The sequence below is a fragment of the Manis pentadactyla genome, chromosome 4 (assembly GCF_030020395.1).
Source record: "Manis pentadactyla isolate mManPen7 chromosome 4, mManPen7.hap1, whole genome shotgun sequence".
NCBI classification, from domain to species: domain Eukaryota; kingdom Metazoa; phylum Chordata; class Mammalia; order Pholidota; family Manidae; genus Manis; species Manis pentadactyla.
Window position 1 is genome coordinate 23,180,895 of NC_080022.1, and position 20,315 is coordinate 23,201,209.

The window sequence follows — 20,315 nt, forward strand, 5'->3', positions numbered from 1 at the left end:
GGAAAGGAACTCCCCCAGAGAGGGACTCCCCTGCTTCACTTGGGGTCCCACCCCTCCTCTGCTCTAAGTCAAGCTCCCCATTTCCACCTCCAGGTCCAAACCTGTGGGGGGACTGCTTTATCTACCACTCAGTATTGGGTCCGAACCACACCCACTGTATACTTCACCTTCAGATCCAGGGCACCCTGTCTCATTGAGGCCCTACTGTGCACCAGAGCCTGTTTTATGGATAAGGAACAGTTGTTCAGCGAGGGACATGGCCTGCCCAGAGTCACACAGCTCCAGACTCCTGCTGGGCCTCCAAGTCTAATGCATTTTGTCCTGAGCTCCCTTTCATTCACCTATACATCAAATAGTTACCGAACTCCTTATGTGTGTGAGCACATGCCTCCTCTCATTGAATCTCTGAGAGGGATATTAGGTCCATTTCACAGAGGGGAAAACAGGCTCAGAGAAGGGAGATGACTTGCCCAAGATCACTCCATGAATCAGTGGTGATAGCAGGATTTGAACCCATGGCTGTGTGATTTCCACGTCTTTGATTTCAAAAAGGGTCTTCCAGAAAATGGTCTTCCAGCAAGAGGTGACCCAACTGCTAGGAAGGGCTGGGTCCCTGCACCCTGCTCTCCTCCCTATACCCTGCTCTCCCTAATGACACTGGGACTGAGCTCAACTCCATGGCTGCTGTGGTCACTCAAAGGGACTCTCAGATTTTTTTTAAAAAGGGACAAAGGGACAAATAGGTCACCTCCTGCACATATACTCACCTTGGCATCCCCCAGGGTACATGCCCCATGCACAGGGTCACCCATGCCCCCACATGCACACGCATGCACATGCTCACAAGCCCGTGCGCACACACACTCCCACAGCGCCAAGCACACGCCCACCACAGGTCTCTCCCCCACACACTCTCAGCCCCTACAGGCACACACAGCCCTGGCCAACAGTCGCCCAGTCTGGTCACTCACTGGTGCACACCGTGCACAATGGGTCACCCTCACTCGAGCACACACACAGGTAGGTGGCACCCACCCATGTGGCGGGCCTGTCCTCACCCGCCATTCTTTACCCATACACACCCCAAGATGCCAGCACCCTCACCGAGGTGGACACACACACACACACACACACACACACACACACACACACGGTCACCTTCACCAAGTCACCCTCACCCCTCCCCCTCTCTGGGCCCCCACCGCCCTCACCACAGCGACCCTCGGAGGAACCAAACGCACACCCACTCCCAGCAGGGAGAACCGACCCGATTCCCTCCAAGTGGCCGAGGTCTGGGCACACCTACGAAGCCAAAGCCACGTTCACTCCAGACCCAAGACACACCCAGCCCGGCCCCGCGCCGGCGACCCCCGGCCGGCGCGCCTCGGCCGCCGGCGGGCAGGCAGGTCCTCGGGCCGGTGCGGAGGGGCAGCGACGAGCCGGCTCCCACCCCGGCCTCCCTCGGGGGAGGGGTCCCCGCAGGAAGGCGACAAGCCCCGGGAGGCACGGCGGCGGGCGGCGCTCGGAGGGGCGCGCGGCGGGGAGGCCCGGGCGCGGGGTCCGGCGCGCGTCACTCACCCCCGCGGCGCGCCCCGCCAGGAGCAGGAGCAGCAGCGGGCGCAGCAGCAGGGCGCCCGCGCCCGTCCCGTGGGCGGCCCCGGCGCGGTGCGGCGGCCCCGGCTTCATGGCGGCGGCGGCGGGCGCCTTTGTTCCCGAGGCGCGGCGCGGGGCGGCTGCTCGGCGGCGGCGCGGCCCGGCGGCTGGACCGACGCGCTCTCGGCTCGCGGCTCCCGGCTCGGCGGCCCGGCTCCGCCTCGCAGCTCCGCGCCCACAGCAGCCGCGCCCGCAGGAAGCGTGCGCCGCCGCCGCCCGGCCGCCCCCAGCGCGGGCGGAGCGGGAGGAGGGGCGCGGGGGCGGGGCGGCCGGAGCGCGCCCCTCAAAGGCCGCCCCCGCCCCGCCCCGCGCCGCCCGCCGGGGGCCCCCGCGCGCCCTCCCCGCCGCAGCGGGGGCAGCAGGGACGGCGGCGCTCGGCGGGCTGCTGTGCGACCTGGGGCTCGTGGCCTGCCTCGCTGAGCCCCGGTCCGGAGATCGGGGATCCCCCAGAACGCGCCTCCTCCGCTGTCCTGAGGGCCGGACGGGAAGCCCCGCGTGGGAAAGCGGGGACGCGCTGGCTCATTTGCGGGCCTGGGGGATCGTCAGCTGCCCCCGCTGAGGGCGCCGCTCACGGGGCTCCTCCGGACCCCATCACCCACCCGCCCATGGAGGGGGCCGGAGGTCCTCCAATCCCAGGGGCTCTGACGTCTCCAGGACACCAGCCAGGCGTGGCCCTCCCTGGGCCTCAGTCTCCCCTCCGCACGTGAGGGGCCTTGGCTTTGGGGTGCAGTCACTGGATCTATGGAGAAAGAACCAGGCAGACTGGGGTGGTGCTGATTCCCCACAAGCTAATGGCCTCAGGCAGGTGGCCCCAGCCCTGAGGCTCGGACTTCTGACCTCAGAATGGAACCCGCTGCCCCTTCAGAGCAGGTGCTGGGGCAAGTGTGTCCCCCAGGCAGTGGCTTGCCCTGGTGGTGTTTATCCCCTGCGTGCTCCCTGCACGCGTCTCTAGAGCCTTCATCCCCGTCTGACATACTAGGCACTTGACCATCTATCACTGGACTCTCCCACCACAGCACATGAATCCAGGAGGACAGGAGACTGGGTCCTCTGGGTCGCTGCTGTGTCCCCAAGACTAGCCCAAGGCCTGGCACGTAGTGGGTGCTCAATACAAATTTGTTGGTCAATGAGTTTCCCATTCACCTGAGTTCATCCCCACCCAGGGGTGTTTTGGGGGGAAAGGAGGCACATACTGATTAAGCCCTGACCACGTGTCTGGCTTGGTGCCAAGTGCCTTAGGGGGTGATCTCCTTCACCCCTCAGCAGTCCCATGAAATGATGCGGTCAGTATCACCACCACCCAGAGGGAGCGCTGAGGTCCGGAAAGGGGAAGTTATCTGCTGACTATGGCAGGCTGGAAGTGGGCCTGGGGCTTCCCACCCAGTGAGGGCCCGCCATCAGGAAATAGGAACTGAACTGAGCTAAAATTGGGACAGTTCCCCAAGAAAAATGGAACTGAAACCAGGACAAAGAGAGCCAGTAGGGGAGAGGGCTGGGGTGGGCCCTGGGGAACAGACGCTGGGACACCAGCCATGATTTTAGGGTGTCAAGGGGACCCACACCTGTCCTTTCAGGGCCTTTGGGAGGAGGCCAAGAGGACAAACATTAGCTCAACATAGGGTGAAGCGTAATTAGAAGGTGTGCCCCGAGCTGGAATGAGAGCCCTGTCCCTAAAGGATGTTTAAGGCCAGGCTAGCTGCCCATTGGTAGAGACCGTGGAGAGGAGGAGAGGGAAACTTTCCAACTCTGAAATTCAAAAATCCCTAGGAATTTTGAGGTCGCAGCCTCTGGAAAGCCCATTCCCAAATCTTTTGGAATTCTGATCCATAGGCACCTTCAGGAAATGGGTGGAGAGGGGCTGATGGGGCCTAGTAACTGGGGAGCTGGTTCTAGTTGAAGCAGTACAACTCTGATTGAAGAGCTCTGGCTGTGAGTTAGGCAAATCCCTATGTTCAAATCCCAGTCCTGCCAGTTAGGAGCTGTGTGACACTGGATGAACAACTTTACCTCTCTGAGCCTCAGTTTCCCAAGTGTAATGTGGAAATAATGACCACATGAGGTTCATTCATTCATTTGTTACTTCTCCCAATATGAACTGAGTGCCTGTGTGTGCCAGGCCCAGGTGTTGGGCTGTGGTTGAATGAGCTCTTCCCTGCCCTTGGATGGGGGCTCATCAAAGGCGGCTGGAATGATGCTTATAAACTGAGGGATCCAGATGTAGGGATCGTCACCTCCCAGAGGGGCAGCCACAGGCCCAGGGAACAGTCTGTTTTTGAGGAGCTTCTAGCGGGCAGGGTAAGGGCCAACAGTCAGGGTGGGGACTGTGACAAGCCCGATGCCAGCTCCGTGGGAGGAATGCCTTGTGCACAGACGGCAGTGGGCCCTCCGAGAGATTGTGAGCACTCTATCTGGGAGGTATGGAAGGCTCAGAACAGCTTACAGGGAGGCCATTAGGACGGCGGTCCCTTTGCAGAGGGTGGGCAGTGAGCATGGCTCATCTTCAGGTTCCTCCTGCCGGTACTGAGACTTCTAGAAGCAGCAGCAGCCCCTCTTCTGCCATCGAAAGAGGAGGGGTGGGGGGAGGATCTTCGGGCCGGGCAGGCCAGGAGCGCCACCTGCTGCTCCTCAAAGATACTGGGCACAGCAAGACCTGAGCCGGTTCTGGGCCCCTGAGGGTCTCAGCCTTCGCCTCACCCGCCCTCCCCGCTCTGGCTCGCCTTGGGGTTCATAGAGCACACATTCATCTACCGTCCATCACATGGTGCATGCAAACAGTCACCCTCCCCCAGGCCTACCTTTGCCTTCAAGCCATGTCACACTGTCACACGGACACAACCAACAAGCACCTCAGGGTCTCCCTTCGCCTGCCATCACCTCCCTACGAGCACAACTCCCATGGCCCACGTGGCCCCTGTGGGGAGCATTCCTGACTCTCTCAGGCAGGGCTAGCCCCACCCCTGCCCAGCACCCTGGACAAGCCCCATCCTGGCTCTTCCACCCTGCTTCCAGCCTCCACTGCCTGTGTCGCCCAGCAATGGGGGCACCTCAGTACCCCCAGTGGGCAACAATCACAGAACTCAAGCAGAGCTAACTATATGCCAGGCACCGCTCTACAAAATACACACTGACATTATCTCCACCGAGGCACAGAGAAACTACGAGACGTGCCCAAGCTCACATAGCTGGTAACTGAGAGCTGAGATCCTAACCCAGGCTCTTAACAGTCACTCTGTAATGCCAGGTCCAAAGGTATACAGGGAAGTGTTTGATGAATGACTTAAATGGTCAGTGAGGGGATTCACACTGTCATATGGACACAGCCAACTGGCAGGCATACTTAGATGAGCCTAGAACCCAGACAAACACATCCAACAAACACACCTAAGGGCCATGCCTCACTACCCACCCTGGTCAGACCTTTCTCTGCCCTTGGCAGGGCCTCCTGGCTCTAACAAGGCAGCAGAGGGCAAGTAGGAGGCCCAGCCAGCACTTCTGAGGCCCTTGCCTGAGACTCCTCGTTTGAGAGTTGCATCTCTGAGCCTGGCACAGAGTAGATGCTCAGTAAGTTATCTGACGACACCTGCCCCCCAGAGGTTTGACTAAACAGACTGGCTCTTTGGAACTAGCACCGCCGTGTACTGAGAGCCAGCACCTACTGAGGGCTCACTGCTGCCAGGCACTGCTCTCAGCCCTCGGCAGCCCACTTGCATTACCCCTCCCCATAGCCCAGTGGTTTGGGTACAACACGCACACTTGCTTCCCGAGGCTGCTGCTGTGGGGACCAGATGAGCTAACACTTGGGAGCCCTTTCAAGGGAGCCTGGCACGCGTGAGCGCCATGCCTGTGTTGGCTTTTTGTTCCATTTTGCATCCAGGGCAGTGGCTCTGAGAAGCTGGGTGGCAAGCCCAGGTACACAGCCAGGAAGCGGGCATGCTCGTGGAGATCCGCACTGCACCACCCCCGGTGGGTACAAGGGGACTCTGTGACCCTAGCTGGCCCTCCTGCTCACGGGCAATCATGTGTCTCAAAAAACAGGTCCCAGTGCCCAGGACACCCCTGGCTGCACTGTGCTCCCTCCCCTCCTCATCCACCTTCTCCGCGATGACTTTCAGTCTTGCCCAGGATTCAGGATGGAGGCCGGAGCCTGGGTTTGCTTTTGAGAAAGTCTGAGTGACAACAGTCCTGAGGTCAGTGACTCCAAAATTCAGAAACTGAAACAGGATTCTGGCAAGAGGGCTCCTGACCCACAGACCACTGAGGGAGTCTAGGGCGACGCAGGTCTGCCGCCCCAGGTTGCAGAAGGCTCCCAGGCAGGCTCCTGGGCTGCGGGGAGGGTCCACAGGGCCTGCAGCGGGGTCCAGCAGGCAGTGGGAGGGCTTGGCTCTGTCTGTGGGGCCTCCATCTGTGAAGAGCCCCTGCCTATCTAAGGGTCATGGCTGCGTGAGGGTCTCACAGGGCCATCCTGGAGCTCGTCCTGAGTCCTCTGTGTCCTACGTAAGTCTTTTCAAGATGGGGGTGGGAGAGCGACACCCCCACAGATACACAGCTGCCAGGAGTGGGGTCAGGATTTGAACCCAGGCCCCTACTAGGCCTGCAAGCTGGGGACTCCTGAGGGCAGGTGTGAGACAGGCAGGAGGAAGGCAGGCTGCTTGAGCCAGATGGCCTGTGAGCCACAGAGCAGGGCCTGAGCTGGGCTTGCAGGAGGAGAAAGGCAAGGCCACAGAGGCCCTGAGCAGAGCCCACGGATGCAGCTGGGACAGGTGTGGCCCAGGTGCCAGGCCAGCAGGTGGGGATGGCGGCCAAGGGTCACTGTTGGAGGGGAGGAGGGCTCTGGGACTTCAAGCTGGGTAGGAATGAAAGTAGGGGTGGGTCCAGGCTCTGTGGGGCCTGAAGTTCATACAATTTGAAGGGATCAAGAATATAATATTAGGAACAAGACTTTGGAAGGGGACCGTGCAGATGGAGCCCCGAAGCTTAATCTTCATTAATTTTACAGTAAGTGTGCTTCTGAATGGAAGCCCACAGCCAGACATATTCATCAACTGAGTACAGCAAAGTCGGTGGGGGGACTGTGCAGGGAGAGGTTAACACCACTCTGAGGGTCTGGGTATCATGGAGGGAACCTAGGAAGGCTTCGTGGTGGTGGCGGCATCTGCACTGACTGCTGTCAGGCAGGCACTGGAGAGTGAGCACTCTGGAGTGGTGCCCTGCCCAGGGGGAAGGCCTCTGAGGTCTTGCGCTCCAGCTCCAGGCTTTGGGTGTCAGGTGTATGGGTGAGGCTGAGAACATTCTAGGGCTTGCTGACCATAACCTAGAACGGACAGAGCATGTAGGGCCTTGTGCTGCTCTCCTCGCTCAACTCACTTCATCTGCCCATTTCACAAATGAGAAGACTTGAGCCCCGAAAGGAGGGAGTGACTGGCACAAGGCCACACAGCCCACCTGTGGTAGAACTGCAGACTCCTTCCCTCCCTGCTCTGGGGGCTTTGGCTCACCACCCACTTCTCCTAGACCAACTGCCCTGTTGTTTGGGGTCCACCTCCCACACAACCAAGACCCTCAGTCAAGCCCTGCCATGGGCCTCCCACACTTACCGGTCTGAGGTCAGGGCCTGGAAATGGCAGTGTGAGGGCATGGGGGCCAGGGAGCCCAGGCCTGGGATCCGGGAGGTGGAGGGAGAGGCGAGAGCAGAGGGGGTGGGAGCAGGGCCCTGCCGTTCCAGACGCCATTCCACTCACACACCCCATCCCTGGGAATAATTGCACATTTGGAGTCATTTTTCTAGAAGAAAAAAAAGCTCTCTAAAAATATTTTTTCTTTCTCGTCTCATCCTGGGGCTAGAGCAGCCCAGCTGGTGACACCCAAGAAGGGAAAACAGGAAGCAGGCTAGGGCCCCCGCATGAAAAGGAGGACTGAGGGGGCCAGCAGATTCCCCCCACGCCGGTCCCCCATCCCCAAGGCCTCAGAATCCCAGCAAGCACGACTGTCACAGAGACACTTGATGTGTCTTGTGTTTTTGTTTGTTTTTGAGATTCAGAGACCAACACTCAGACTTCACCCTCTAGTTACGGAGTCCCCGCTAAGGGCACTGGGGGAGCTGGCATCCCAGGATAAGAGGTGGGCAGTGACCAAGTACCTTCTTTCCCGTGGGGTGGGTCCCAGCTCTGTCCCCTACCATCTCTGTGGCCCTGAGCCAGTCACTTCCCTTGTCCTGGACCTCAGTCTCCTCATCTGTAAATGAATCAGATCTCTCTCGTGGTCAAACTTAATTCCCAGCACCCAGCAGGTGGCCCTGGGAACAAGGCTCTGCAGAGGGCTGGAGCAGGGTCTGGCAGCATGGGCCCTAAGGAGAGGCATGGGAGACTCCGGGGTCAAAATCTGGGTCTGCCATTGCCTGGCGGGTGACCTGGGCCAATTTCCTATGAAGTTACAGTGTGTGACTGTTAGCCCCTCCCAGGGTTTGAGGTCTGGGAACAAGGTAACACAGGGCAGTGTCCAGCTCAGGGTGGGACCCACAGCTCAACTGACCACTGTTTCCAGTCATTTGCTGCTTGACACACTCCAGACCTGAGGTGGGTGGGCCTGGGGACCCTCTACTGGGACTGAGAGAGGCTGAGCCACCTCTGGAACAGAACAACTACAGCCTCCTGGAGTCCCTGGTCCAGCCCCACCCAGAGGCATGTCTCCACCCTGGGTTCTGAGGAGCACCAGGAAATTGCCTGGAGTCCCGCCAAGGGCCAGCTCATGGGGGTGGGGTGGCAGGGGCAGAAACAGGCTCTCCAAGGCCAGCACAGACTTGGGGGCAGCATGTGCCTGGTGGGAGAAATGAGCAATGGGCCTTCTGCTTTGCCTGGGACAGCCCTGGGTTACACTAGTCTTTGCGCTGTGTATCAGTCATCCATCGCTGTATAACAAATTACCCCCAAACACAGCAGCTTAAAACCATAAAGACCGTTTCTGTGGACCAGGGGTTCCAGAGCAGCTGAGCTGGTCTGGTTTGGGATCTCTCGTGAAGTTGCAGCCTTACGAGACGGCAGTTCAACACTAGCTACAGCAGAGACCTCAATTCCTTACTGTGGGGACCTCACTGAGTGTCCTAGAAAGTGAGCGAGAGAGCCCAGAGAGCCAGCCTGAGCCGCAATGTCCCGTGGGGCCTGGCTTCGGAAGTCACACCCCACCCTTCCGACAATAGCCTAGTGTTTCCAGGCAGCCCTATTCAAGGTGGGGAGGGTGAGAACACCAGGAGGAGGCCGCTCTGGAGGCTGGTTGGTGGCCATGTGCTATAATAATTCAGTGCATCTGCTTTTATGCTTTAAAGTGTCCTGGTTTGGGAGGCCAAATTAAATAATCACCCTAGTGAAAAGTCCAAGAGCCCCAACACAGCAGGGACAAATCAGTAGCAGAGGTAATAATAGTAACAACTCCTATTTATGGCTTACTAATGTGCCAATGTTTCTAATGTACCCTATGAAGAAGAACTATCATTATCCCCATTTCCCAGATGAGGAAATGGAGGAATAAAAGGGCAAATGATTTAAAAAGGTCACATTAGACTGGTGGCACTAGGATTTGAAGCTAGGCAGCTATTTATTGGTCACAAAAAGACTTGTGGATTTTAGTTGTCTGAAAGCTTGGTGGAAAAGCCAGGGATGTGGCCCCAGAAAGAGGCCCCAGAGGCTTGGGTCATTAACAGTGGCATGGCACTGCTTCCTCTGCCCCAACCATCTGATTCATACCAGCCCCGTAAGGGTAGCCAGGCTGGGCTTCCACCCCGTGACGGCTGGAGAAACCGAAGCCCAAAGGTCAGTGATTTGACAGCAGTAACACAGTGAATCAAAGGCAAAGGGGCAGCCTGTGAGCCAGATCCATGACCATATCCTGCCTTCCCAAGCCGGACTGAGGGACTAGCTCCATGCTTAGAAGCTGGGGAGGGAGGCAAGAAGTGGGGAAGTCAGAACAGATGCCAGACCTCCAGTCTCCAGGCCACTCAAGCCCTTTAAGCTGGGGAAAAGCCATCCCAACCTTGACCTTGGAGCCTTGAGCCCCTAGAACTTTGTAATACTTTATTAGGGCAGCGGCACCCTCGTGTGGCTACAACTGGCAACTACATGAAGTCCCAAGTTTCCTCCTGTGAAACGCTTCTCCCCGGTGCCTTGCCGTTCCAAAACCCAGCTCAGCCTTGAAAAATAGAGAAGACAGCTTATTCCTGGGGCTGATGAAAGGAGACAAGACCAAGATGGCAAACTTCAGATAAAATCCTTACTTACTGACTCATTTTATGGCCTGGGTCTTAAACCCCTCATCTGTATAATGGGCTGGTAACATCTACCCTCTCTCACTCCCTGAGGCTTTCATGAGGACCAAGGAATCAGAAATGAGTGGGCTCTGTAAACAGTTAAGCACTGCGAACAGGTAAAGGATGATTATATAAACTGTGGGAGGAAGCCATGTTGGAGGAGCTCTGGCAGAACGCAGGTTGTCTAGTTGATGGCAGCCAGGACACCAGCAACCATCCTTGGGCAGAGTTGGTAGCAGTGGGTACTGCCAAATGAAGTGGGCACTCGGCCCAGGACTGCAACTCAATCCTGCAGAGGCAGGGGTCTGCCCTGGCCCCCACTGCTCTGATAGCCAAGGGGGAAAGCCTCAGGCTCAGAACTGGTCTGATCTAGAGACTGCCTCAGACCCCAGAACCTGTTTCCATATCTGAGTTGGGGGTGACCACATTCCTCGCAGGACCTGAAAGGAATGAGAGGACATACAAAAATCATCTCTTCGGTGTCTGGCATAGAGTTGGTTCACAATAAATGACTTCATGTTAACTTTTTCACGTGGTGGGCAAGAACTGTTCTGTCCACCAAAACCTGTGCACAGATATTGGATGAGTGATGGTAACGGTGAGAGATGGTAGGTCCCATTTGTTTACTAGACGAATGTGCCGGGGACTGGGCTAAGCTACGAAATTGCATTCGGTCCTCACAACTAGGTGCTATTACTTCCCTCATTTCACAGAGAAGGAAACTTGGCCTGAGAGGAGATGATCCAGGCAATTAAAGGCAATTGGGATTAAAGCCTCCCGAGGCCTCAAAGACATGGGCTTGAAACAAAGGCAAGAGTAGGGTGATCACATTTCTAACCCAGTATTGAGTTCTACCACTGAAAAATACAAACATAAAACATTTCAGTAAATGCTAAAGAGTAAAAGGAGGCAGACGGGGGAAGAGAAGTATAAATAAACCAGGTAAGAAGAAAACCAACCTGTGAGTGCCTAGCATGTGCCAGGCTGCTAGTGTATGTTAAACAATTCTGTTACTACAGCTCTATGAGGCATTATTCCAGTCTTACAGAAGAGGAAACTGGGTTGAGCTCACAGGCTCAACTACTTTCCCAAGGTCACAAAGGCAGTAGGCAAACGGGAGAAACCCAAGCTCCTCCATGGCTTACCTACTTCACATGCTGCCTCTGCAACTCTGGTAAAACCCCCATAACCATTCGATCGCCGTAACTTCCCATGACAGGTGAGGGAACCACTTCACATACATGTTGTGTCACCTTCAACCTTCAGCGAGGAATCTGATAAAGATGAGGTGAGAGGACCCCAAGCACACCCAGTGAGTGGCGGGAGCCACACCTGACCCCAGTCTATCTGGGTCCAGAGCTGCCATGTTCAGAGCTGCACTGGCTGTGGCAGCTGGCAGCACCCTCAGCATGCTGCCTCTGGGGAGCCCACGCTGACAGCTGCGCTGGGAGAACGCTGGGGAAGGACCTGGTCACTGCCACTAGGGCACAAGCTGTTCTAGACCGGAAACCTGCATTCTCTCCCCATCTCCCTTTGTTCCCTGGACCACGGTGCCTGCAGGGCTTGTTAGTGGATGTCTCATAACCTTGGAAGGTACTGGGCAAAGTTCTTTCTGCAGCCAGCCTGTGGCTGCACTTCCAGACAGGAGGTGGTGTGGGCTCCCCGCAGGCCTCCTGGGCTGAGCTCAGGCTGCAGCTACTACCACTGACCAAAGTTTCAGTGGCAGGTTTTGCCAAAGCTGCTTCTGGAGCAAAGGTGGTGAACGGAAGATGGTCATCCTCAGGCATAGGTGACAGGCACCTGAGTGAGCAAGTGACCCTGTACTAGGGTCGAGGAGGTCCCCAATATGAGGTAAGATGAGCAAGCTAGGCTATCAGGCCCACCTGTGCTGGCCACAGCGTGTGGGCACCAGTGAGCAGCATGAGAGGAGAGGAAAGGGGGCCTGTGGGGAGACCCAACAGCCAACACTTAGTTAGGAGGCATTTGTAATTAACTGGGTTCTGTCCAGCTCCTGGCTCACAAATGCTACAGAGGCCAGAAAGGCCAATGAAGATCACCAGCAGAGAACAGGTCAACTGCAGGGCCTTCTGAGGATGCTCCAGTGACTAGCATGCAGACTCGGCCCAGAGAGGTGAATATTCTGATTTTTCAATAGAACTTAGAAATTTGGATTAATGTGGAATGTCCTGATTTTTGAAGCACTGGTCAGGCTAAACCCAGCATCCTAGGGTTAAACTGGGCTCAAGAGCCAACAGTTTGACACCCCAGCCCTATTCCAAGTCCCCCCCATCCCCCCACAAAACAAGCAGGAGGAAAGAAGCACAAACAACAAAGAAAGGGCTATCCTGGCATTAGTGCAGGTTGTGGTGGTGGGGGGGGGGGGTTAAAATAAAGCACAAACTCAGATTCCAAAGTTCTGTATTTTTCAAAATAAAGATCACACATTGTTTAGAGACAATCTACACAAGAGTTACAAAAAATAGTTGCCCAGGCATAAGCATACACAGGTTTGTTAATTATACACATATGGTTACAAGTGTGCTTGCAAAAAAGTTCATTGGAAATATACACAAGGCTCTGGAAATGTACACCGTGTAGTGTTACAATTCTATATTCAAACAAGGAAAATTGACAGTATGTTACATTCACTTACAAGTAGACAAAATGCAAAATACAGTTCATCTTCTGTACAAAAAGGGCAATTCACACTTTACAAGGGAGAGGGGCTCTGATTGTAAGGAAGGCTAGGGCAGGGTTGAACTTTGCACGTCCTTTCGACTGTCACAAAATAAGTAAAACATTACTTTAGGATTTAAAAAAACACTAATGTGAACTGAATCATCTTGAAGAACATTTAGAAAGGACCTTGCTACTTACTGACTAGGTGACAAATGAAACCAAGTGTTTTTTTCTTCTTTTTTAACGTTAACTATGCTGTATAAAGAACATTTATTCCTTCAAAAGAAAAAAATTTACTTCTGGTTGAAATTACAATTTACAATATACAACACTATATGCTACGACCATAAAAGGTGTGAATATACACTGAATGCACAGGGCTGGCTAATTCTCTTTTCTTACCAAAAACGTGTTTATGTTGATTCAAACTTCTCCACATTTACATTACAGGTATACAAATGTACAATTGTACAATCAAAATTATGTTCGACTACTAGGGTACATTATAGATACAGATTAGACATCAAAACAAGAAAATACTACAAATTTGTATATATGCAAAGTCTACACCAAGTATACACTATATATTTATAGAAGCAAGACCAAAAGCAGAGTTGGATTTTTTTTCTCATGCTAAATAATCAGATTTTGCCTTTTAATGTTAACAGAAAAGAATTCAGTAGGCAGCAAACCGATATACCCGCCCACCCTTGAAAAACATCCTGGATGCGCACATCTCCTCCTCACAGAACAGACTACGTAATTTTCTTCAGCATAAGAGAGTCTCCAAAAAAGGCAATTTTTAGAAGTTTCATAAACTTAATGTCATAAACTGAGGTTTTAGCAACTCTTAAACAATTTTCATTATATATATATATGTATATATATATATTTTATAAACAGTGTTAAATGCCAGTTTGAGGTCATTTAACTAAAATTCAATCCTTTCAGGTTTTTTTGTTTGTTTTTGTTTTTTACTAAAATGAGGAGGTGGAGAAGAGCTATTTGCAAAACTTGCCAGTGAGGCAAGTGATTTAAAAACCTTCTTCTTTTTTTTTCTTTTTTTTTAACTTTTTTTGTTAAACCAACCACCCTGAAAGTTTCCATACGTGGGATATAGATACAACATTGAACAAAATAATGTGGCCTCCCGTGTACACTGGTAACCTATGTACAAGTATCCTATACACCAGTAAAACAACAGGGCAATTAGTCAATTAAAAAAAATAATTAGTACATGTTATGCGTAATAAAATTAAACAAATTTACAAAGGCTTTTCCACTGTGGATTTGATTCCTTTTTTTAGAGGACAGGGTACCCATTTTAAGTCTACACTAGAACATTTCTGGTTGCTGGCTGGACTTGCCAATGGGCCAATGAGGTGAGTGGGAATGAGGGGACAGGGGTGACACTGCCTCAGATAATACCATTGGGGGGGCCACAGATGGGCCCTAAGTCGACGCCGTTCTTCATGTAGTATTTCTCCAGCTTGGCCAGAATGTGCTTGCCGTAAGTATACTTGCGAAGAGTTGCGATGTGAGGCCGGATCTGAGGAGGAATCACATTTTGCGTTACTCTGGCTGGAAGACACACTGGGGCAGGCTCCCGCTGTGCTCCCAGACCCCCAGCCTGCACCCGGGCACACACCCCTCAGCAGCACTCTCACTGGCTCAGCGGCAGCACCTGAATTCTAGAGCTAAGTGGCCCATCAGATGAAAAGCACAGCTCCTATCCTGAGTGTTGACACAAGATGTGAGGGGTCTGGAGGCTAGACAGCCACAGACCACCTCCAGGACAGAAATTGTGTCCTGAGTGACAATCACAGCGTCACCACCGCCACTGCACAGGGCCTCCCTGAGGCACAATGATCAACCCCTCTGGCCCCATGCCAGGAGCCTCAGCTCCCCTGAGCTGTGAGGTTTTCTTTCTGGGTACCAAGACTCCTGAGCTCACTATCTAAACCTGTCCTCCAGTTCACAGAAAGCTACTAATGACAACAATAAAAATGACAGACGTGACACAGGTACTGTTCATGTAAGCCTCATAGGCATATGTGATTATCCCTCTTTTATGGGTGAAAAAATGAAGGCCCAGGGGTTAAGTGGCTCATCCTGTGTGTGGCCCCTCTAGAAATTACCTTTCTCCCCACCATGCCTTCCCGTCGCTGCCTGCGGCAGTCTCATTCCTCACCTCTCCCACCCATGCTCGGCTTGGCCCTCCCAGCATTCTCCCCTCCTCTCCCGCCCCCAGGGTGACCTGTGCTGAGAAGTCCTGTGCATCCCAGACAATGAGAGGTGCTTCATCTCTGGAACCACCTTCCTCTTCTGTGAGCTTGTGGAGCTTTCTACTACCTCTGCCATGGCACATACCAAACTGCCTTACAGTCACTTGCTTAACCATCAGCTATTCCACATAGGCAGTGAAGGACCACAGCTTATTAACCTGTTTCCACACACCGCACGTGCAACTCCAACACTGAGACAAATGTACCAGGGAAAACGGATACTCTCCAGATGGAGAGTTCTATGTGGGCCACAGTTTTTGTCTGTGTAGCTGTGTCCTCAAAGCAAGGAAGAGCCAAGTGACTCTAGAAACCCCTCTGGACCACAGGACACAGACCCGTGCTAGCTACTCCATTCTCACTTAAGAGCCTATGTGGGAAACTGTTAATGGTCCTTGGCTCGAATTCTAAGCTGTGCGACCCAATTTGCCTAAACCTACCCCTCGTGCTTTTTGGCAGCTTTCCTTTTAGAAACTAAGTGAAGATTCAATTTTTTTCACCTCTCTATCCCTGGGATTGGTTGACTGATAGTTCATCCACTTAACCTTTATACACCTCCTTTTCCAGGCAAAACTAACAACCCACATGCACGTGCATGTATAATATTACTGAACTCCATTCTTCACTGGGTTTAATGGGAGGTGAAAAGCAACCTGCTCCACTGTTCCCTCTTACTGAAAAGGGCACTGCCTACCAGTGAAAGCTGAAAAAATATTAGATATTTTTTAGATTCTTTGGGGCTTTTCCTCTCAGCACCCTCAATGAACTGCTAAGCCCCACGTAAGTCCACTTCTCAATCCCAAAGCCACCACCATCTCTTGGCTGAACAGCCTTCCACCCAGTCTCCTCACTGCCTCATTTCCTGCTGCCTCCCCTCCTCCAAGATGCTCATCAGCCAGGACAACCGTCTGACATGTAAATGTGATTCTGGCACCACGGTCCTGCCCTCCTGAATGTGCTTTACTTCTTCAAACACACCATCTTGTCTCCTGCACCCAAGCCTTCACACAGGCAGGTTCCTCTGCCTGGAAAGGATCAGGGCTTTATTCAGTGTCACTCTCAAATGTGCCACAATCTCACACAGCCCTCTCCAAACTATCCCCAGATCATTGTGACAATGATACAGTAGCTGCTCTGAAAGGACTTGCTACTGAGTACACATGCAAGTTTTTGTTGCATGAATGGATATGCCATAAACTTCTATACTTCTCCAACATTCCCTCTGCCTCCAGCAGCGCCACCTGTGAGTCTCACACCTTTCAGGACTCTGGACTCCCCCAGCCTTCCACTGCCATGGCCAACACCAGCACGGTGTTTTGTTGTGTCTTGTTTTGAACTGGAGGTGGTGAGTGCCTCGTCTGGCTCAGAACTTGAGTCCATAACAAAGATTCTCATTACCGAACTTTGTTCTCAGTGAGGGCAAGTGGTTCATCACTGCCAGACCATGACCAACCTCTTCATTGAGTTCAAAGCCCAAAGGCTGAGGGTTCAAATCAGAAGCACCCCGAGGCTCACGGCCCTGCCTGGCACAAACAGGGGCAGCGCACCTGCTGTGGGCTCGTTTTGCTTCCTGGGCCCCGTGGTCTGTGTGGGGCTGGCTCAACCTGCTCCGTGACTGTTCTGGAAGCTGTGGCCTCCCTCAGGTGTGTTCTGTCAGCTCCCACTCACAGCACCTAACAGTTCAGATTTCTGTCACTTTTCTCCTGTCTACCTCCTCCTTAGGCCTGGTCTTCTCTCCTGCAAAGCCTCCCCTCAGACTCAGGGAACGTGCTCTCACACGCTCTCCACTGCCTTCCGTCACCCTTTCCCACTGTGCTCTGGAGCAGTCATCAGCTTCATTCACTTCTGTGCTGGCGTCTGGCACACAGTGGGCATCAGGTTCGTGGGCCAGGCCGGGCACTGCACTGAAAAGCTGATCTCCTGGGGACACAGGGGTAGACGCATGGCCTGAAGGTCAGGCAGGAAAATCCCTCACAACAACTGAGTTTAAGACTCTTTCACACCAATGAGTTAGTGATAGAGGTGAGGTGGCTAACGGAAACAATGGCCACTCCAGATAAAAGGAACAAGGAGCACAGCGGGAGACGTAGTCCTGTGACAAAGTCCACCAAAGCAGCCAACTATTCGCCCTCCTTGGCACGTCACAAACATGAAGAACCTGGCACACATTCTCTCTGACTGATTTCTGTCGCACCCGGCCTACCTTATGCATGACAATCTTGCGCTGGGCTGGCTCTGCGACATCAATCATCTTCTGGACCACGTAGTTGGCATACTGGTCCTTCATCATGGTGTATAAGGCACTGTGGGGACCGTCGTTCATGGTGCATACCTCATCAATAAGCACGGCACGCTCCGTACGGGACGCGTGAGTGACACACTTCTCCACAACATTGCTGAAATGAGACAAGTCCAGGGGAAACTCTTAGAAAAGGGACGCTGTTAGGCTGTACTTATCTGGCCTCTGCTCTAACCTCAGATTCAGCAGCAAAAGAGAGCCCAACATTTTCGGGTAATAAACTCATCAACTGGTTGGCTCTACGAGACTCTCCACCTTTGCCATCTGAGGCTTCCTATGTGAACCATGGCTGAGACCAGGTCATGGAGGATAGCAGAACCCCCACCACCACCCCAACAGGTGAGGGTAAAAAGCCCAGGTAAAGTGAAGGGACTTAAACACAAGGTTCACAAAACTAGTTAATAGCTGAAGTGGTTCATGAGCATAATTTCAATATGTACCAGAATCTATCAATTCTTCCTCACCTCTCTGAGCCTACTGAAGCCAGAACAAGTATTACTTAGTATTTATATTCCTGTAGAGCTTGGTAGTTACGAGAGGCTCTATGGACTGAGTGAGTGAAGGAATACACAAGTAGGGACCATAGCACTCTTTCAATTACTTCATGCTGCTGCTTTGGAACCTAAGAACAAGAACCCTACAGGTGTGCCTGCATTTCTAAATAGTTCAGAAATACATCATCCTGCGAAAGGAAAAAAGGAATGTGGTTGTTTCAATCAGAATTTTTCTACAATCCAGAAGGACTGCAGAGGCTGATCAAACTGCACACAGCCATACTAATGGATAGTTATCATCCAGGAGTGGCTGATTACTTACTAATGTTTGATTTTTGTAAGTCAACACCACTTTGTATCTGGGGTTCTGTGGCAGGAGACAACTGTGTGATGTCAAAGAATAAGACATATTATTTCTATTTGTATTGCTGGAGCCAATACCTGGCAAAGACAATATTTGGTAGGTGGGTGGGCAGGCAGTTGAGGGCTTTGCAAAGAGTTCATGACTGGAGGAAGAGCTGCTCTGGATCACACACACTCAAAGTAGAAAAGGAATTCAGAAGAGCCCAGACCTAGCTAATGCAGAAAGCTCTTTTGTGACAGTTCTGGAAGATGGCCATTTAGTATCTGCTTGGGAATTTCAAATAATCTGGAAGTACTTACTTTTTAGGGCAACCCACCATATGGGTGAATGGCTCTGTTAATCATTCTTCCTTCCTAATTTTGCCTTCAGGGGCTAAAAAAGGACAGGTATACCTAACTCCGGGGGCACCTGAAGGCAGGGACAATGTTCTTACTCCTTCTGCCAAAGGCCAGCCTTCTGGATATTCAGCTAGTCACCACAGTAACTCTCTGTCCGAGAGGTTTTTAAACCTTAAGAGGGTGTTGCTCTGTAGGGTTCTGAAAGGACCCTCTCATGTTACCTGGCTTTGCACACTGAGCTTAGGCATATGCTTTTATTTAGAAAATGGAATTGTCAACTTAAAATGTTTAACAGCTATCATCCTACCAAACATTTCTTCAATATTTCTTCTTAAAATATACAGTGTATATCAAATCTGGTGAGCTAATGTATCAACTCTAATATTAAAACAATAGTCTCTCCCCTCTGATAAAGCAATGGGGAAACTTATCCCCCTACCCTCCTTCCACGGTACTATGCAATTCTAGCCTGAGCTGCAGGTGTAGTACTGTGGAAGTGATAATAGCCTAATAGCCACTGACTTCTTCCTTGGCAGAAAAAGGAGTTAAGATATTACTGAGCTGGTTCAGAGAACACAAAACCAGTCACTGTCTCAAAATGTTCAGGCAAAGAACTCATTGCTTTTCAGGACTAGTTGGCTGAGTTATACCTTTATCCACTCCAGGCCCGCTTCTCCTACAATGGGGTCAGAATTAAAACAGGGCTTTGTACTAAACTGGGTTGGGGACACTTCTTCTGGGTGGAGGACTCAATCCTCAGCACTGACCTGTCTTCCAAAAAAGCAAGCAGGTGCATCAGCCCTATCATGGGGTACCCCCTCCACACACAATCAAGTATTGTTTCAGTCTTTGAAATTTGTCCTGGTGCTTCCAAAATTGTAGTTTCCAACCCACTTGTAAGTCATGAGATCAACTTAGTGGTTTGTGCCCTTTTTAATTTTTTTGATGAAACAGAATAGTATCAGAATTAATCGTGGGCAATACAGTTCCAGCCACCTGCGCACATTGTGCTTGCAAAGCTGATGAAAATTTTACTCTGTATTCTGGGTCACCATCAAAAATGTCACAAAGTCATTAATCTATTTTACTGGTTTATTTCTATTAAGATATTTTCTAATTTCCTGCTTTCTGTTATCTCTAATCTGCTGTTAAGGTCATACAGTGAACTCTATTTCAGATGATACATTTTTGTCTATTCTAGAATTTCCATTTTGTTCTTTTTATAATAAGGTTTCCATATCCTACTAACATTTATGCTTTTATTAATTACAAGCATATTTTCCTTTATACCTCTCAATATAATTAAAATGGCTGCTTTATGATTGATCTCTGCTAACACCAACGTCTGGGTGGCCTCAAACATGTGGTTTTTGTTACCTCTCTTTTATTTTCTTGAGTATAGATCACATTCTCCTGTTATCTAGACATAGTGAATGATTCACTATAGAAACTGGGTACTACTGTGTTCATCCAAAGAGTAGGTCCCACCCCCTTATTTTACTGCAGTTACCTTGGCTGAACTCAAATTGTAAACTCCCATGCAGGAGGCAAGCAGCTGAAACATCAGAATACTTTTTAGCTCCAGTTGGGCTGCCTCGAGTTTATCCCATGGAAACGTGGTTCAGGAGTCAACTAGGTATTTACAAAGTTTAAATTTGGGCCTCTCCTTCCCTAGTTCTCTTTCCCTCTAGGATTTCTCCTTTGTCACTCTGCCACTCTCCATGTCAGGTCCGCCCCAAACTCTGCCTTCTGGGAACACTGCAGAGTATTCTATCCCAATTTTAGGAACCCAGCATGGAGCACTGTGAAGTGCCTACAGGTTGAAGACATTAAAAATGGGTAACTTCCTGACTGTAGTCGACAATACTGTATCATAAATTTCAAAACTGCTGAAAGACTAGATCTTAATG

The 20,315-nt window shown here is 51.9% G+C and overlaps 2 protein-coding genes and 1 non-coding gene across 17 annotated transcripts in view; all 3 read right to left on the reverse strand.

Annotated features, from left to right (window-relative positions):
* The window catches only part of SDC3 (syndecan 3), a 36,023-nt gene extending 33,396 nt beyond the window's left edge, over positions 1-2,627 (reverse strand). The window contains exons 1-3 of the mRNA XM_036885165.2: positions 2,491-2,627; positions 2,253-2,392; positions 1,579-2,123 (exon numbers count right to left, since the gene is read on the reverse strand). Coding sequence (XP_036741060.2) covers positions 1,579-2,123; positions 2,253-2,392; positions 2,491-2,627 — 822 coding nt within the window. The remainder of the gene's footprint in view (positions 1-1,578; positions 2,124-2,252; positions 2,393-2,490) is intronic.
* Positions 2,628-12,350: 9,723 nt separating this feature from the next.
* Positions 12,351-20,315, reverse strand: part of PUM1 (pumilio RNA binding family member 1) — a 142,851-nt gene continuing 134,886 nt past the window's right edge. For all 15 annotated transcript variants that reach the window (XM_036885137.2, XM_036885147.2, XM_036885146.2 and 12 more), the window contains 2 exons: positions 17,114-17,306; positions 12,351-14,177 (listed from right to left, as the gene is read on the reverse strand). In XM_036885137.2, coding sequence (XP_036741032.2) covers positions 14,046-14,177; positions 17,114-17,306 — 325 coding nt within the window. In that variant the 3' untranslated portion in view covers positions 12,351-14,045. The remainder of the gene's footprint in view (positions 14,178-17,113; positions 17,307-20,315) is intronic.
* On the reverse strand, positions 16,268-16,352 carry LOC118912355 (small nucleolar RNA SNORD103/SNORD85). Its single transcript, XR_005024778.1, has one exon. It is a non-coding gene; the product is annotated as a small nucleolar RNA SNORD103/SNORD85 (small nucleolar RNA).